This window comes from Arvicanthis niloticus, chromosome 11 (assembly GCF_011762505.2).
Source record: "Arvicanthis niloticus isolate mArvNil1 chromosome 11, mArvNil1.pat.X, whole genome shotgun sequence".
In the NCBI taxonomy this organism is placed as follows: domain Eukaryota; kingdom Metazoa; phylum Chordata; class Mammalia; order Rodentia; family Muridae; genus Arvicanthis; species Arvicanthis niloticus.
The window spans coordinates 31,043,914-31,063,160 of NC_047668.1; the positions used below are offsets into that span (position 1 = coordinate 31,043,914).

A 19,247-nucleotide genomic window follows, 5' to 3' on the forward strand; every position below is an offset into this window, starting at 1 on the left:
GATGCTCATCAGTGCTCTCCATTTAAAGATGAGGGAATGGTTAGAACCCAGCGGAGTTTATAAGGTTTTTTTTTTTTTTTTTTTTGTAGTGCTTACAGGGTGTGTGATGGAAAAGAATTTATCCTGTCTGCCCTTTACTGCTCATGTGTAAGCTGCATGTTATTTTATGCTCATCAGAGTTATCTCAAGTGACAGCATCCCTCTTACATAAAGGCAAGAAAACTAGAGGTAAAAGATGATTAGCTCAGTGTGAGAACTGTGGGATGGGTCATCCCTGCACACTGGGAGCACATCACTGCACACTGGGAGCACATCACTGCACACTGGGAGCATATCACTGCACACTGGGAGCACATCACTGCACACTGGGAGCACATCACTGCACACTGGGAGCAGGCTCCAGGCTGCCTGATTTACATCCAGGCTTTACCTCTTAACATTTGGCAAATCTGAGGGAGATTCTTTATCTCCTATGCCTTAGTTTCGTATTATATCAAACAAACAATACCAGTGACATAAGGTTGTTTTGGATATTAAATGGACTTAGATTGTTGCCCCAAGACAATACATTATTACTGAGCAAACAGAGCAATTCTAAAGAAGTTGCCTTATTCCTAATGTAGTTGCCTTATTCCGTCGATTTCTTAACAAGTTAAGCAACCTACGTGAGAAGAAAGAGTATTAATACAGAGTCTTGCATTTTAAGAAGTTATGATCCTAAAACTTCAAGGGAAAACATTACAAAAGGTTAAAATCATTCGCTCTGGCTTGCAAAGTGGGCATAATGTAAGCTCTCTAAGACAGCACAAACATGTTTTGGAGGGGGGGACCCTGGGAAGGGAGAGCACATACTATTTCTGGACTCATGTTTGTGCAGTATTTACTTTAGTCCTTTCCTATGGACCAAACAACAGAAATAATGCCTGGTCTGCTTGGAGTAGAACCCATCCAGTGACCATTCCCAGAAGCCTATTTATCCTTCATATCGAATATTGTGCTTCCGACATTTAAAAGTTATTTCTTATTTCTTATGAAGAGCTTGCTCTCAGGTTTACCATCTCCACACTTTCTGTAATGCTTTGTAAACCTGTTCTGATTCTTGACTCCTTTTTGACATTCTTTTCCAGTTCTTTATTTCTATAGCATGTAAATCCTCCAGAAAGACTGGCTAAGTCCAATTTGCATTGGTTACTAATCTCAGTACAAGCCCAGTAACAAACGTGAGACAAATACCTTTGGTTTCTTATTAACTGTCCGATGATTAACAGTCTGGTAATAAACAGTATATCTAGATGTCAAGCTATTGCGTTCTCTTATTGGTACCGACATGAAATCTGTTATTCCAAAATTAATGTGAAGAGATTCCAGCTGATATTGAGGTCTTTCTGTCTGCACCGTATTGGTCCAGGTTTAGACCGGTACTGACCCTTTTAAGAATGTACAGGTTTCAGTTTGGCTTTGTTCCTGTCTTTTCAGCAGCGGGTCTTAACTTGGTAAAGTTCCCAACTTCTTTGCTTGTGGATGTAGCAGAGTTCTTATTTACCTTTGGCATCATGAGCAGCCAGTGCTTTAACAGCAAGGCTTCCCATCAAAGCAAGCAGCAACGACAGCTGATAATGTACAGAAAGGAAGAAAAGGCCATTCTCTGTTCCGCATGTCAGTGAGAAACATTTAAGTATTTCCTTTCAGTCTTGATTAACAGGAGACCAGTTTACCTCACACTATTTTTTGGCCTGAGGAAGTCTGTTCTCTGGCCTTTTGAAAATTTTACACATAGAGGCCAAACCCTGGCCTCTTTTCTCAGAGAGATATCTTTCAGCCTCTGCAAAGGTAGGCGAGAGCTTGGCCCAAGGTCCCCAGTGTGACACATACACTGATGATTTACCAGAAAATGCAAACACGAGAATGGCTCACGTGTCCCGTGGCTTGCTAAAAAAGCTTTCCCTGAACCAGGGGAATAAGAAATCTAATAAAATAGTTCTCAAGGACTGTAGAGTTACTATTTAAGTATCACAGGGTAGCAAGGGATCAGGGAAGACAAGAATGCAAAGCCTCTAGGAGATTACTCTTTCTAATAAGGCAATCCTTGAACTCTTGTAAACACTCTAATTAGAGCAGCTGTTTATTGAACTGTTGATCTGCTTTGTCAGGAACTGTGTGGACATTTTCATTACTGTTCACAGCAACTTTGCAGGATGGTCTTGTTTTGGTTGTTTGTTTTGATTGCTCGTTCACATACTCGTAAACAGGCTCAAGGAGCTAATAATTCTAATAAATGGCAGAACTAAGATTTTTATCTCACCGGGTCAGATAGGTTAGCCACGTGCTTTCAAGTGAGACTTGTTAGCTCATGATAAAATGCTGAAGGAAATGGGAACCATAAGCACTGTGTTCAGTTGTGTTGCCTTTCGACAAGCATGCTTCACACGTGGTGTTTCGAATCATCCATTTGACGGTTTCTATTATAGTCTTTGACTATTGCTTGTTTGAATATGTACCTTTTGTGTAATTGCTTCTTCCTTTTCCTTTTCCTTATAGTTGCATTAAAATCCACCCCTGCCGACAGAAATGGAGGCCAGGACCAGTGTAGAGGACAAGTCAGAGACTGGCAGGACTTGCAAGAAGGAGAGTTCTTGTTACAGGTAACTCTCATAATGCAGTGCCCTTGAGTAGGACAGGGGCACACAGAAGCAGGGGATTCATCTATCCTAATTTCTCTAAGTCGCTGAAGACTCACTGTGCCAAGTTCACAGCAACTGCAGCACTGGCAGCATCTCCAGTTCCTGGCAGATGGGATTATGAGACACTGGCATTATGGGAACTGGCTTTCTCAGGTCTAGTCATCTTCCCTGTTGCTGCTCTTGATGAATCTGTGTGCGCTTTCAAGAATGTTGTTCACGTAGAGAGTTAAAGCATGTACTCATTGTACAAAACATTTTTAATGCGTCATATTATAACTTATATTTCATTTGAGCAACAATGTGTGACTTACATGTTATAGATTTTTTTTCCCAGCAACCATAAGCCCTCATTTTCTGCTTTAGAATGAGGGAGTTTCTAATAGGTTTAGTGGTGGATAGGTTCTTAAAATTTTGAACTGTATCTTCTTAGAGTGGATATCACGCTTGGCTCTAATAGCATCAGCAGATACTTAATGATTTTGTTGAACTTAAATGGAAGGGGTGAATGTGCATGCTAGTGCCAGCGAAGTTTCCTGATTGCCTGCAGTTCTAGCCAGTGAAGTGAGCGCACAGCTTGGTGTCTGTTTGCTAACTCTGTTGCTGGAATGGAGTTGTATCAGGTCCTTCCTATTGCTGTAGTAAGGCACCATGACTAAGCGTGGCTCGCAGAAGGAAGCGTGCACTTGGGCTTACAGTATCCCGAGGGTTAGAGTCCAACATGGTAGGGAAGAATGGCAGTAAGCAGCAGGCACAGCAGCAGGAGCAGCAAGCTGAATGCTCCCATCTTCACATGGGAGCACATACATTGGGGGGGGGGGAGAGGGAGGGAGAGAAGGAGCTAGGGAGGGAGGGAGGGGTGGGGTTAGGGAGAGAATGAACTGGAAATAGAGTGAGACTATATAATCTCAGAGTGACTATATAATCCCCTAGTTACTGATTTCCTCCAGCAAGGCCCCACCCCAAACAGTTCCACCAAATTGAGACCACGTGATCAAATGCCCAAGACTAAGAGGACAGTGTCCACTCAGCTACCACACTCCACTCTCATCCTGCAATGGACCTAGAGGATCTGGTGTTCGCCCCGCTAGGTTCCAGGCTTGCTTGGGTCCAGTATTTCTTCCCTGTGTTCCATTCCTCCCTTTTGAAATGATGATGTAGATTTTATGTCGTTGTATATTGGGAGTGTGTAACTTGCCTTTTGGTTTTATAGGGGTTATAATTAAGAGATTGCCTTGTGTCTCAGGAGAGACTTTGGAAACTTTGAGTGGGGACTAGTGAGAGCTTTTTGATTTAAAGTTTCTAGCAATGGACCGTTGCTGTGAGCACCTTTGTAATCCAAGAAGAAGACAAACCTTTCATTCACACTGACCTAGAAAAAACATGAGCAAAATAAAAAAGGACTCATTAACTAAAAGAAGGAAAGAACACAAAATAATCATAATGATAATACAGGCTCAAGGGAGAAGGGCCACAGTGCAGCCCGGACTAATAGAAACAAGGAGAGGGTATAAGACAATGCATTTCAACTTGAAAATATTCATAGTGAGATGAAATATCAATTCATGTATGTGTTTTATATCTGAGAATTATATTTAAATTATTTGAATGTTATATTTTATATGCATCGTACTTTGCAATAAATGTTTAAATATCTTTATAATTCTTTGAATGCATCTAAATTTCAAATTCAATCAGATATTTTGGATGGAAGCAGTTCTGTCTTCTGACTAGCTTTCTCCACTTAAAGGTCTAAGTGTTTTTTCCTACTGTTCTCCCTGAAGGAAGGCATGTAACCATTGTGAATGTTTTCTGTGCAGTGTATTTTATTTTATATCAAAAATTAAATACAGTGTATTTTAAAGAAATCTGGAATATTAGGAAAATAGAAAGCCTAATATTCTATTCATGTACCTCTTTGGACTTTAAATTTAGCTGTAAGTTTTTTCTCAGCCAAGTTGGGGGCATGAGTAGATTCACTGTAGTCCACATGCAGTGTACCTGTGTTTTGGGACTGTTAGAATTTTAGTCATTTGGAAGAGCAGGTTTTGAGAGATAAAGAGAAACAGCCTTTTACCTGTCAGTATTTCTGAGTGACAGGTTTACACTCCACCTCTAACGACAGACACCTTCCTGTTTGCAGGCGCTGAATGGCTTTGTTCTGGTTGTCACAGCAGATGCCTTGGTCTTCTATGCTTCCTCCACTATCCAAGATTACCTGGGCTTTCAGCAAGTACATACATTCCTCTTCCATCACTTAAAATGATTATTTTTAGAAAATGAACTTTCTACTGCTTTATCTATTTTTATAATGTAAGATCAAAGTTGATCATCTGTAAATGGAAAGTCTTGATTAAAACGGGTGCTGCAAGAATTGAAAAATGTATTTTAGGCTGCTGATTTTTTTTTTCAAATTTGATGACATACAGCACTGATACTTTGCTTCGTGGTTATTGTTTTTCTTTTGAATTTATCAGTAATCTCGGAAGTAACTTTTCGGGGCCTGCAAGTGTAGCTCTGTGTTATATAGTGCCTGCTATGCTGGGTTCAATCATTAGCCTGGCAGAACAGGGCAGGGAGAGGACCTTTGAGGCTGGTCAGGGTTTAAAGCAGACAGAACATTTGCCATTAGATAGCATGGGCTTCAAAGGATATAAAACAATTGCAAAACTAAGGAGATGCTATGAGAAGGCACATGTAAAATACCATCGTTAATACTTTTAGTTCAGGTGCATTTAGATTATGAATATTACCTTGAAAGAAATGTTACAACACTGAGCTTAAAGCACACGGAGTGCACAGACTGTTGATAAAGGAGCATAGGGAAAATAGAAGTGCTATGAGCAGTAGACAGGAAAGCCCTGAAAGACGTGAGTGTTTGCTGTGGGAGGAGTCTTGAATGGATGATGTGCATGGTGGTCAGCAATGCAAGAGTCACTAAAACGAAACATTGGGAGAACTGTGAAACCACTGGTATAGTTGAGGGAACGTCAGTAGGATGCCATCTGGGAACACACCAGCAGTACACCTGAATTCGTGTTCTTCTGTATCTGGTTCTCACGTCGTAACATCACAAGCATCACCTGAAACACTTGATAAAATATCCGGACTCCATTTCCAGATATTCTATTGCAGTGGGTCATAGTGTGGCCTGTGAGTTAGCATTTCTTTAATCTCACAAGGCTCTTGGTCTGCATACCACAGACTGTTTACTGCATTTGTAGTTTTTAGTATATATACAGTAAATATTCACTGGTACCGTTCATTAGAGAGACAGTGGATGCTTTACCTATATTCCAGATCACTCTGGCAACTATGTAACCAATTTAATAGTACATTAAGTTTCCAGGGAGACTAACCGAGTAGAAGACGATTAAAGCAATGATATGTGGAATCTTAGTTTTCTTTATTTAAAACAATGTATTGCTGGTAGAAGGATTCATGGATGAGATAGGGTCTAGAACAGTGGTCCTCAACCTTCCTAATGCTATGACCCTTTAATATAGTTCTTCATGTTGTAGTGACCCACTCACAAAATTTTTTGTTGCTACTTCACAACTAATTTTGCTACTGTTGTAAATTGTTATATAAATATCTGATATTCGGGATATCTGATAATGTGACCCCCAAAAGGGCTGCAACCCACAGGTTGAGAACCGCTGTTCCAGAATGTTATTGGCTGTTGTGAAATAAACAAAGACTCTGAGTAGATCTTAATAAGGTACATGTGAGGAACAGGAAGCTGCCATGTGAGCCAGAGCATTGGCATCAGGAAGTGATGGCAGATGTGAATGGTTAGTGGTCTTTGCAAACCGTCATTTGTGTTCAGTTCATCACTGCTGACAGGTGCCCACTGATCTAGACACCTTTTGAAACTGCTTTCTGAAACCTTATCATTCTTTAAGTCACTACATGTATTTCCTCATGCCTCTTTCCTTTAGTCTGATGTCATACATCAGAGCGTATACGAGCTTATCCATACAGAAGACCGAGCTGAGTTCCAGCGCCAGCTTCACTGGGCTCTAAACCCCTCACAGTGCACAGACTCTGCACAAGGAGTGGATGGTAAGAAAGTTTACCAAATGATGATGCTCACACTTTCTGAATATTCTATGAAAGGAGGCTGAGAAGTTGTAAGGCACAGAGCTTCATGCTGAAGATAGGGAGCAAGTCAGGCAGTGTTTAAGTCAGTAGCTGGAGATCAAAGCCAGGACACAAGAGGATGTTGAGCCAAGGAAACTAGCAGAGGCAAGCCATAAAGGATGTCATAAAGAGGGTTGTGTTGTTAGTAATGTGAATATGTGTCTGTGTCCACCTGTGGGTACATATGTGGAGGCCAAAGGTCACCAACCTCAGATGTCATTCTTTGCACACCTACCTTATTTTTATGAAACAAAATTTTTCACTGGTCTAGAGATCACTGAGAAGTGTAAGCTGCTCAGAGCCCGAGGATCCAGGTCTGTCCCTCGCCAGCCCAGGGATGCCAAGCATGCATCTCCATGCTTGGCTTTTCTTGACATGGGTTCTAGGGATCAAATTCAATGTCATGCTTGCATGGCACTTTACCAACTGAGCTCTGACCCAAGCCCAAATCAGTTCTGTTTTATAAAACCAACACTGGTACCATTGTGAAAGGTGGGAGGCCTGCAACTGAGGACTGTAAATTATTCTTATTAAAATTTTAATAAAAATTTACACTGTAGGATTAAATATATAATTCTTCTAAAAACATTAATAATAATTTACCCAGAAGAATTTACTTTACCATGTGCAAGAATCAAAACATTTTTCCCGATGTATGCATTGTTTTAAGAAACCTGTGAAGTCAGTGAGAAAACACAACCACTGATAGAGATAAAGACATCATTGACAGAAACAGCTCAGAATTACAAATATAAAAAAGAAAGAAAGCATGTTCTATAGTATAGAATTGTTAATGCATTTGGGGCTTTTCAATTATTTTTGAAGTGGTATATTTAATTCAGTATACAGATCCCAGTTTCAAATCTGTCAGTTTTAACTGCTGAAACCCTTGATCTCACAGCAGATATAAAATAGACTGTGTTGTTTCCTTCCTACAGAAGCCCACGTCTTCCCACAGCCAGCTGTCTATTACACCCCAGACCAGCTTCCTCCAGAGAACGCGTCTTTCATGGAGAGGTGCTTCAGATGCCGGCTGAGATGCCTGCTGGATAATTCATCTGGTTTTCTGGTGAGGTGCATAATCTTACAATACTGTGGTTTTGGATGACTTAGTATAATAAAAGAAAACAACCCTTAAAAGCTAACATTTTAGTGCCAGTAAATTGGCTCAGGTGGTGCAGTGTTTTTTTTTGAATGGGGACCTGATTTTGACCCCCAGAAGCCTGGCATGGTGATGTGCACCTATAGTACAGTGAAGGAGTGATAAGAGGGATTTGGAGAAGGCTGAGTGCTTATACATATACATAAACACACACATACACACATGTACATACACATACATACACACATGTACACACATACATACACATATACCTTACATATACCACATAAACTCACATATGTGCACACACACATACCACATAAACTCATACTCACATGCACACACTACATATACCACATAAGTTCACACATCCATCCATGCATCACATATACTCAGACACGCACACACACACACACACTAGTATTTTGGTTTCTAAGTCTCTTGCGGGTCAGAAAACCCTATCATTTAAAATGAACCTGTAGCAATTGACATAACATGGAACCTTGTATACTGGGTGCTTTGAAAGAATTTTTAGGACTGAGAATTAGCTTAGCTATGCTTCAGTAAGATGCCTAGCATCTGGGGTTTGTATACTTTCCACACAGGAAAGCATAGATGTATGCATGTCTGGGATAAATGCCAAATAAAATGCTTATATTTGTGGTTCCAGACTTGGCATCTGATAGGAGGATTCCTGCAAGAAGTAACCCAGGAAGCCACGTAGCACTGTACTGAGAGTGACTGTGATATTCCAGCCACAGGCCGAGGAGAGTTAGAGCTTACATTAAGCCTCACGAATCAGTGCATTTTGTTAGTGTATTATTTTTGACAATTGTTTTTGCTGACATGGAGTTAGAGTTTTAATCTGAGATGGCATTCCAAGTCCCACTGCCTAAGACTGGTTAATGGGATTAGGTAGGATTTCTGTGTGTGCAGGGCTTCTTCTACACAGTCTTATACGTTTCATTTTACTGCTTGAATAAACTTGTATTTTTTTTTTCTTAGTAGAAAGATTATGGTGAGCTATGTTACATAGAGCGTACATGTTTGAAAATTACCATGTAGTTTGACTTTATCACCACTCTTTCTTAAGCCATGCATTGAATGCTTGGTGTGCAAAGGGCTGTGGCAGGTGGGAATGGCCATGTGATTCTAGGCACAGAAACGATAGGGCACCCTTGTCATGACACAGGGGCAGGGTAAGTCACTTGGTAGTGCCCACTTCCCCACTCTACCTTTAAATTTTTAATGAGCTTTCTGTAGAGAGAGGAGTGAAAATAAGTTAGTGGTTCTGAGCCTTAAGAATTGTCCTTCTATAACCCGACCCCCACCCCCAGGAACATGATGGAACCTTTGAGAATGTAACTGCTACACACGGTTAATTTTAATGACTTTTTTTTTAAGGCAATGAATTTCCAAGGGAGGTTAAAGTATCTTCATGGACAGAACAAGAAAGGGAAGGACGGTACATTGCTTCCTCCACAGTTGGCTTTGTTTGCAATAGCTACTCCGCTTCAGCCACCATCCATCCTGGAAATTCGAACCAAAAACTTCATCTTCAGGACCAAACACAAGCTAGACTTCACACCTATTGGCTGTGATGCCAAGTAAGGGAACCTTTTCACTCAGATTCCATCAAGTGTGTCTTTTATTTCAGCAGGTCTGTAATTGTGTGAGACATGGTCGAGGTTCTAGTATTACTTACTACTATAGGGTAATTTCATCAATTTGACAAATGTTCTTACTATTTTGTATTTTGTACTTTCTATGCTTGGTTTATTTTACATTTTGTAAAAATATTTCTTATTTTTTTATCTTTAGAGTTAGACTACTATCCAAAGTTAATTAGTTAACTAAAATGAATTTATATAAAAATTAATTTTTTTTCTCCTTTCATATGGGAAAATGCAGTGTAATAACTTGACAGGCCCTGTCTCCAAAGTACAGTGTGAGCCATCTATGTTTTTAGCTTTTGAATTCAGTTTACTTTTATAGTTAACAATGCCTAGATTCATTTTTTACCATCTTAATGTTAATGGCCTTATTCAAAGGAAAAAAAAAACAAGCTAAAACTGAAAATTCATAGCCATAAGCAAGAAAATTTTTAAAAAATTAATTAAAAGGATGTTTTTTATGTACTAATGTGAAAATTTTGAATGTTGTAGAAATTACATACCACCAATGAATGTATCTTGATTATTTTATGATCTGATTCTTTTATTTGAACAGAGGGCAGCTTATTCTGGGCTATACAGAAGTAGAGCTGTGCACAAGAGGCTCGGGATATCAGTTCATCCATGCTGCTGACATGCTTCACTGTGCAGAATCCCACGTCCGCAGTGAGTTGGCATTCTTGTGACATGCCTGACTAACAAACGGCACATGTACCAGAGCATATTAAAATCTACTGGTTCCTCTGTGTGTGTATGTGGTGGCCAGGGGCCACCTGGTAGGAGGTAGTTCTCCTTCACTTTGTGGCTCCCCAGGATCACCCTCAAATAGTCAGGCTTGGTGGTAAGCACCTTTAGCCCCTGGGGGCGTCTCCCGGCACTGTGATACACATTTCAAATTGTTAAGTATGATGATGTCTTCATAAAACTACTGGGATTAATCCCATTGGCGTCATGTTACCTTGGTTAACCAGTTTTGCTTACGACTTCCTAATTTCTCTACAGCTGTTCTGTAGTAATGGTTGTGGTATAATTATTATGAAAGTAATTAGTTTAGCCAGCAAAGCTTTGGTCAGGGATTTTTTTTTTTTGGTTTTTCGAGACAGGGTTTCTCTGTATAGCCTTGGCTGTGGTCAGGGAATCTTTGATGCCATCATATATGTATGTATGTTAATATAAAGTCAGGAAATACTAAAAATATTCCTCATTTAACATAAAAAATTTTACTTTCCCTCCCAAGCTAAGCTCTTCTTATGCCTGACATTCTCTCAATATTTCTCTTAACCTTTTACATATTAAACTTCATTTAAAATGGGAAAGCACAGACCCTGAGGAACCATTTCTGTGCTTTTCAGTGTGCTTACTATGTTTAAAAGTTTTCAATATATTGTCATAACTGATGGTTAATGGAATCCATGTGGCAGTGTGTCAGAGTGGCTTTTTACATTTTAATTATGTATGGGCATTTGTCTGTGTGGGAATATGTAAACACAAGTCCAGGTGAACTGAGATGCCAGGAGAGAACTCCAGGTTCCCTGGGATTCGTTTACAGGAGGTTGTTAGCTACCCAGTGTGGCTGAAGTGAACCAAACTCAAGTCTTCTGCAAGAGCCACAAGTTCCCATAGCCAGCAAGCGAGCCTTGCTTCAGCCCCACAGAGGGGCGTGATACAGGGATGTACTGTACTGCACTGATGTAGGGTTTGGTAACCTTGTTGTAAATGTTTACTTTTAGTGATTAAGACTGGAGAAAGTGGCATGACAGTTTTCCGGCTTCTTGCAAAACACAGTCGATGGAGGTGGGTCCAGTCCAATGCACGCCTGATTTACAGAAATGGAAGACCAGATTACATCATTGCGACTCAGAGACCACTAACGTAAGCATCAGAAAAAGAACATGTGCTGATTTTACACTTTCATAAGTCTTCTTGCATGACAATTTAAAAAACAATCTTATGGCAATGGAACCTGTAACTAAAAATTGAAAAGTTAAAACACGTTATCTAGGAAGAGCAGGGCAAAGAAGAGAAATGTTGTAAAAAATAAAAGAAAAAAGTGACAAGCTTCATTGAGCGACTTAGTAGATAAAGCTAAGAATCTCCAACTCAACCTCCGGTTGGGGAGATGAAAGACAATGTCATCTCAAGGGAAAAAAAAAAAAGGAAAACTATAGAACTTGTTTATAGTATGCCCTAACTGTGCTATCTTTATACTAAATACATGTCTTTTGTCTGTTTGTTTTTGCATACATTTTGTTCTCATTCATAATTGTCTTGGCTCTTCTTTTACTCTTTTGTTTCCAAATTTATTTTAGAACTCATGTATTAGAGAGTAAATTCCCAACAATAACAAAAAAAAAATTCTGTTGGGATTTTGAAGACATTGCTCTTGGGAGGAAGAATTAAGATTTGTGCAGAGCTGAGTCATTGACCCATAGCCATAGTGAAGGTTTATATGACACACAGGGGTCCGTGGATGTATGCTTCATAAAACCATTGGTTGGTACAGCTCACAGATCTTCATTAATCTCTTCCAGGCTTAAACATTTTGTTTATTGATTTGTTGTTGTCCACTTGTTTTGTATTGCACTCATGTCTCCTAGTTGTTATTTTATTTAGATATGTTTCTTTTTTAGTATTTATATATTTTGCCTATGTAGTTTTAGCTCCATTTGCATAACACTAGGCATGAGAATAATTTAGTTCAAAATAAAATCCATGTTCCTTGCTGTCAAGCTCGGCTTTTGTACGTTTTACTTTTCCCCCCACCTGCTTTTAGAAATATCTTACTTAAAATCATGTATGATAAAACTAATAAATTCAGATCTTCTTGCCTACCCTGCTAGGGATGAAGAAGGACGAGAGCATTTACAGAAGCGGAGTATGACGCTGCCGTTCATGTTTGCTACCGGGGAGGCCGTGTTGTACGAGATCTCCAGTCCTTTCTCTCCCTTAATGGATCCCTTACCAATACGCACCAAAAGCAACACTAGTAGGAAAGACTGGGCTCCCCAGTCAACCCCAAGCAAGGATTCTTTTCACCCCAGTTCTCTTATGAGTGCCATGATCCAACAGGATGAGTCCATCTACCTATGTCCTCCTTCGAGCCCTGCACCGTTAGACAGCCGTTTTCTCATGGATTCCGTGAGCGTGAGCGAGTGCAGTGGTTGGCAAGACAGCTTTGTGGCCACAGGAAGTGACGCTGTGCTGAAACATGAGCAAATCGGGCACACTCAGGACACGAACCTTGCACTCTCTGGAGGCCCCTCGGAGCTCTTTCCAGATAGTAAGAATAATGACTTGTACAGCATCATGAGAAACCTAGGGATTGATTTTGAAGATATCAGAAGCATGCAGAATGAGGAGTTCTTCAGAACTGACTCCTCTGGTGAGGTTGACTTCAAAGACATCGACATAACGGATGAAATCCTGACCTACGTGCAGGATTCTCTGAACAATTCAACTTTGCTGAATTCAGCTTGCCAGCAACAACCTGTGACTCAGCACCTAAGCTGTATGCTGCAGGAGCGGCTGCAGCTAGAGCAACAGCAGCAGCTTCAGCAGCACCCAACTCAAGCCATGGAGCCCCAGCATCAGCTCTGTCAGATGGAGCAGCCCCAGCAAGACCTGGGTCAGAAAACAAAGCACATGCAAGTCAATGGCATGTTTGCAAGTTGGAACCCTACCCCTCCTGTGTCTTTCAGCCATCCCCAGCAGGAACTAAAGCACTATAATCTCTTTCCCAGCTTCCAGGGGACTGCTCAGGAATTTCCCTACAAATCAGAGGTGGACAATATGCCTTACACACAGAACTTTGCTCCCTGTAATCAGTCTCTTCTACCAGAACATTCCAAGGGTACACAGTTGGACTTCACTGGAAGGGATTTTGAACCGTCCCTGCATCCCACTACTTCTAATTTAGATTTTGTCAGTTGTTTACAAGTTCCTGAAAACCAAAGACATGGGATAAACTCACAGTCAGCCATGGTCAGTCCTCAAGCATACTATGCCGGGGCCATGTCTATGTATCAGTGCCAGCCAGGGCCTCAGCACACTCCTGTAGACCAGATGCAGTACAGCTCTGAAATCCCAGGCTCCCAGGCATTTCTAAGCAAGGTAAGGTATTTCTACAGCTGAATAAACGTTGTAAGGCCTAAGTATCTCCATGGTGTCTACTGCAATTAAACATATTGTGAGAACCCTTTCAGACAGCAAGCAACTTTGGAACTGCCTTTAGTATATTTATGATCACATAATTAACTTCATTATAATTTACTTAAAATAGTATGAATAAGTTATTTTAAATGATTTTCTTAAAAACAAGTTGATGTTAACATAATTTAATAACTGTTCTTTGTTACGACTCAGGAGGATATTGTGCTTACACCAATAGATATCTGTTATCAAATATTAGTTTATTTGAAGATATACTGGTTTAGTTTCTAAGAATATCTTGACTAACAGGAAGTTCATTATGCTCTCTGCTGTTTGAGTATAGACATTTACAAGTGTGGCCTGAATCCCAGTACTGGTTGTTTTTTAGATTGTTAATACATGTGCTGTATCTGATTGTATGGGATTTCTTTTAATGGAGAATGAAGATGATGGTTTTTCTCAACCTTTTTCCTGATAGCCCAACTTAATATTAATTATAAAGAAAATGGATTAACCATACATTGGATATAATTTATCCATAAAAGAATGGAATATTAGTATTTGCCTCAAAGTGGTGTATCTGGAGGACATTATAGAACACAGAGAGCAAAACTGCGTATCACATCCATGTGTGGAGACTTCCAAGGCTGATGCCTCCAATACTGGAAATGGCGAAAGAGTGGGGCTGGCTAGTGGGTACTAACAGACAGATAACAGGAGGAACTTTGGGTCTTCTACAACAGTTCATTGCAGGATTCAAAATCACTAGAAATCCAAATGTTCTTAATACAAATGATAGATGAGTGTTCAAATTAAAAGATAATTGTCTGATTTGCTTACACATTATATAGATGAATTGAAATGTCACATTGTAACCTACACATATGAGTAATTGTGTGGCAGTGAAAAAAGAAAAAAACCTAGCAACATTTTGGGCCAGAAGAGATGGCTCAACAAGTAACCCTTGCTTGCGCTTCTAACGGACCTGTATTTGATTGCCAGCACCCACATGACAGCTCATAACTGTCCATAATTTCCAGTTCCAGGGATCTAGTGCTCTCTTCTGCCGTCCTGAGCACTGTGTACATGTGCTGCACACACACACACACACACACACACACACACGCACACACACGTACGCAGGCAAAACACCCCCACACATAACATCTTATTATTTTTTTTAAATGAAAATATAATTACATTCTTTCCCTTTCTTTTCTACAACCCTTCCCATCTATCACCCACCCCCTTGCTCTCTTTCGAATTCCTGGCCTCTTTTCTTTCATTGGTGTGTGTGTGTGTGTGTGTGTGTGTGTGTGTGTGTGTGTGTGTGTTCCTAAATACACATACAGACCTGCACAGTCTATGTATTAATTGTAGGTATAGGACAACCCTGAGCAGCAACTCAGAAGGGTGCGTCTCGTACCTGGTGTTGAGGCTGTAGAGTGAGTTCAAAGACATTCTGGAAAATGGTGAGACACAGAACAAACTTACACAAAGGTCAAGAGTATAGCTAGCTCAGTGGTAGAGCCGGGTTAGCATGCACAAGGCCCTTCGCTGGACCTCCAGCACTAAAAGCAAAATAAGTGAGTTATTTGAGGCAACTAAAGGAATGATTTTATGATTTTTATTTTAATCTTAACTTATCAACTGTACACCACAATATGAAGGTTCTATAGACTTTCAACTCTTATAACCATTCTTTATTATTATTTTTTTTTTTTAGCAGTTTTGGAAACAAGACTGGTAAGAAGGCAGGTGTCTTAGTTAGGCTGTGATGAAACACCATGACCAAAAGCAATCAGAGAGGAAAAGAGTTTAAATCACTCACAGTTCCACATAACAGGTCTTCATCAAAAGCAGTAGGGGCAGGACCTCAAGCAGGGCAAGAACCTGGAGGCAGAAGCTCATGCAGAGGCCATAGAAGAGTGCTTCCTACTGGATTGCTTTCCATAGCTTGCTCAGCCTGCCTTTCTTATAGAGCCACACAATGGGTTGGGCCTATATCAATCACTAATTAAGAAAATGCTCTACAGACTTGCCTGCCTACAGCCAGATTAATAGAGGCGTTTTCTCAGTTGAGCTTCTCTCCCCTCCAGTGACTTTAGCTAAGTCAAGATGACATAAAAGTAGCCAGAACACCTGACCCCTTGTCAACTTGATACACAAAACATTATTTGTCAGTCAGAACCTTTCCTTTCTCATTTATCCCCAAGACAGCACACCGAAAGTCCCATGGTCTTTGCAAATATGAGCACATTAAAAGTTCGGTCTCTTTGAAATATCTATTCTCTTTTTAAAAATGTGGGGTTTTGTTTGTTTTTAAACTTCATCCCCTGTTGGGGCTACAGTTTGATTTTTTTCTCAATTGAGAAATTTCCTCTCTGATGCAACTAGCCAGTACAGCAACCGAGCATCTTTTATTTGGTAACTTGCAGAACAATTTATTAAACATGTGTTACAAATTAATTGGTTTAAGCTCATACCTGTAGTGTACCATTTCAAGAATAGCAAGAAACATTTGAAACCCAGATCTGGGCAAAAGTGCTTATGTTTGAAATGCTGTGTAGACGTTCTGGATAGAATCAGTTCACTGCCTCCAGGTTTTTGATTGGCGGTGGCAGGACTGAATAACCCTATGACACTCTGTGTCACCTAATTTACCATCAGGCCCCAAAGCAGATGAAGTGAGATAGTATAGCATTCTTTATACCATCTTTAAATTATCTTGTAGGATTAATGGGAAAACCTGAGCTTCTAAAAGAAGTCAGTGTGTACGCCTTTCTCTGTGTGAGTTGAATGATGAAAGACTTCCCCTGAGCATCAGTAAAGGGCTGTGAAGTGGAAGGACCTGGAGGTCAAAGGGACTAAGATGTGTCTTTAAAGTGTTCCTTAGAGCTTAACAAGCTGCTGTGCTGTGTTGTTTTCAGTTTCAGAATCGGGGTGTTTTAAATGAAACCTATCCATCTGACTTGAGCAGCGTTGGCCACGCTCAGACGGCGGCTGCTCATCTCCATCACCTGGCAGAAGCCCAGCCTCTTCCTGATATCACACCTAGCGGATTCCTGTAGCTCCGAGGCCAGGATGAAATCAGGAACAGGATACCAGAACTGTGAGGACTGGGCATCAGTATGCTTTCTCCAAAAAAACAGATTTCAGTCCTTGTGTTTAGAAAAGGAGTTTAGAACCATACCTGAGATGTAGGTATAGATGTTACCTAGAAGATGGGAAGCTCCGTGGGAGCACAGGGAGATGCCATGGGCATTGACAGAGCTCCAGCACCTCGGAGTGCTCAGTGCTTACTGTGGAGAACTCTTGGAGGATTCTCTGCTCAGTAACTTCAGTCGGAAAAACAGTGAAGAACTTTAAGCTTTGAACTTCTGGATTCTTGTTAGTATACCAAATACAGAGTTACAGGACTAATTGATTTTCTATATTTTTAACCTCTGTTTTTTTTTTGTCCCAGATGTTAAAGTAAATGGTTTGGTGCTTTTGTCAAAAGAAAAATCTCAATATTTTCCTTCTGCACTATTAATATAAGTGCCTCACGTTTTGTTTTATTTTTTTCTATCTACCTGCAACACAATAGGGTGTGTATTTTATATGAAATCTTTTTTATCTTTTTTGAATTAGTATTCTTTCTGCACACAGAAAGTTTCCCAAATCCCAACATTTTTTTTTATGAATCCAGGCATGTTTTTTTTTACTGCACTACTTACCCCTTTTCTTCAGATAAAGGGCAAATGATAACTGAAAGTTAACTATTTATTATGTAATATAGTTGCTTCCGGGCGTTAGATGTTCCTCTGTGCCTTATGTTGAAAAATTTAAAGCTAACATGTTGCCAAAATTATTTAATTATTCCATACTATTAAGAAGAGTATCACTTGTATTTTGACAGTGTTTTCTGAGAAGTGAGAGAATGCTGCTTCTAGCTTTCCCTGATAACCTCCATGGTGGGATCAGAAGGCCACTGTAGAAAATGCTAAAGGCGGCTGAGGGCTGAGTCCGTTAAGCTGCAGTGAAGGGAGGTGGGGTCTGTCCAGCTGGTCAGCTAACTTAAACAGAGCACCCATTTCATTGTATCTAAACTATCTTTAAAAAAAAAAAAAACTGTCTTGGGTCTGTAATCCTTTTTGTTATATTGACTTTATAAATTCCACGTCTTATACTAGTGGAAGCTATTCATTTTTCTCATATTTGAGGAGTGTCTAGATGGAAGCTGCCATGTTTGGTGCGAGGTATTTTAATGACTGAAATGAATGGTGCATTGTATAAATGTAACGAACAAAATAATCGGTAAAATATTTTCAGTTTTCATTTAAGAATAGTTTTTACCTCATGCGCGTTTCTTTTTTTTTTTTTTTTTTTCAGTGTATCTTGTTAAGAAATCAAATAATGAATTGAGGCTTTTGAGCTGGCATTAAGATAAAGATAAATACAGTTTGTTCACCTTCACATATTGTTTGTGTGATACAAACTTGGCTACCAATATGACAAATTTTGTCACTCTGCCAAATATACTGTTCTCAAATGGCTTTAAAGAAAAAAAAATGCTGGTGTCTGTCATTGTCTTTGTCATTGCTTAGATTTAATAAGTGAAGGATATGGACCTGGATATGTTTTTCATATATTGTATAAAAATCTGATGAGATCCCAAACTGAGTTGTATTCAAATACAGCCGTGATTCCAACCTGTGAGTCATGTCTGCCTTTAGAGACAGACTGACCCTTTCACAGGGGTCACCTAAGACCATTGGAAAACATGGAGATTTACATCACAGTTTATAACAGTAGTAAAATTACAGTTTTGAAGTAGCAATGAAAATAATTTTATGATTGGGCTCACCACAACCCAAGAAACTGTAGTAAAGACCCCATGGGTAGACTGGAACCACTGAAATTCAGGCTCTTTTGGTTTTTTTTTTTTTTTTTTTTTTTTTTTTCTTTTCTTTAGAACATTAATGTATGTAAACACAACTTTGGGTAAAAAGACCTCTTACTTCTATGCATTTTCAATCAAAATTCTGAACCTTTAGGATTAAGCATTGAAAAACAACTGTCTAAAACATTTCACAATTTGCTTCCAGCATGAGGCATCACCAAGGATTTAGACCCGTGGTCTGAATTAGTATCCCGTTTTTCTATGTAAACTTTTCATTAAAAGTTGTCATAGAAACTATTTTATCAGTCTCTTCTGCATGTTACCAAATGTTCAATTAAAAAAAAAAAAAAAAAAAAAAACTTTGGACACTGTGAGTATGGTGGCATTTAATTACACACACTTACCAGACTGAAAAGCTTAAAAGCAACATTGTATGTTCTTATCTATATAAAAATAGCTAAAAAAAAACATTAATAAAATCACATGAAACTGCATATTCATTTGTCTGTATTGCCATGTGCCAAGTGGAAAGAGCATTTGAAGCACTGTTATACTGAGGGGTTAATTTCTAGATGAAATTCTAAGACTCAGTGTATGTCTGACTGAAGTTCTTCTCT

General features: G+C 39.6%; 1 protein-coding gene across 1 annotated transcript in view; it reads left to right on the forward strand.

The window, feature by feature from the left end:
- Ahr (aryl hydrocarbon receptor) overlaps nt 1-18,989 on the forward strand; it is a 34,719-nt gene extending 15,730 nt beyond the window's left edge. Inside the window, exons 3-11 of the mRNA XM_034514542.2 lie at nt 2,539-2,642; nt 4,822-4,911; nt 6,620-6,743; nt 7,760-7,890; nt 9,328-9,530; nt 10,153-10,262; nt 11,327-11,468; nt 12,437-13,706; nt 16,676-18,989. Coding sequence (XP_034370433.2) covers nt 2,539-2,642; nt 4,822-4,911; nt 6,620-6,743; nt 7,760-7,890; nt 9,328-9,530; nt 10,153-10,262; nt 11,327-11,468; nt 12,437-13,706; nt 16,676-16,816 — 2,315 coding nt within the window. The 3' untranslated portion in view covers nt 16,817-18,989. The remainder of the gene's footprint in view (nt 1-2,538; nt 2,643-4,821; nt 4,912-6,619; nt 6,744-7,759; nt 7,891-9,327; nt 9,531-10,152; nt 10,263-11,326; nt 11,469-12,436; nt 13,707-16,675) is intronic.
- The last annotated feature ends 258 nt before the right edge of the window (nt 18,990-19,247 follow it).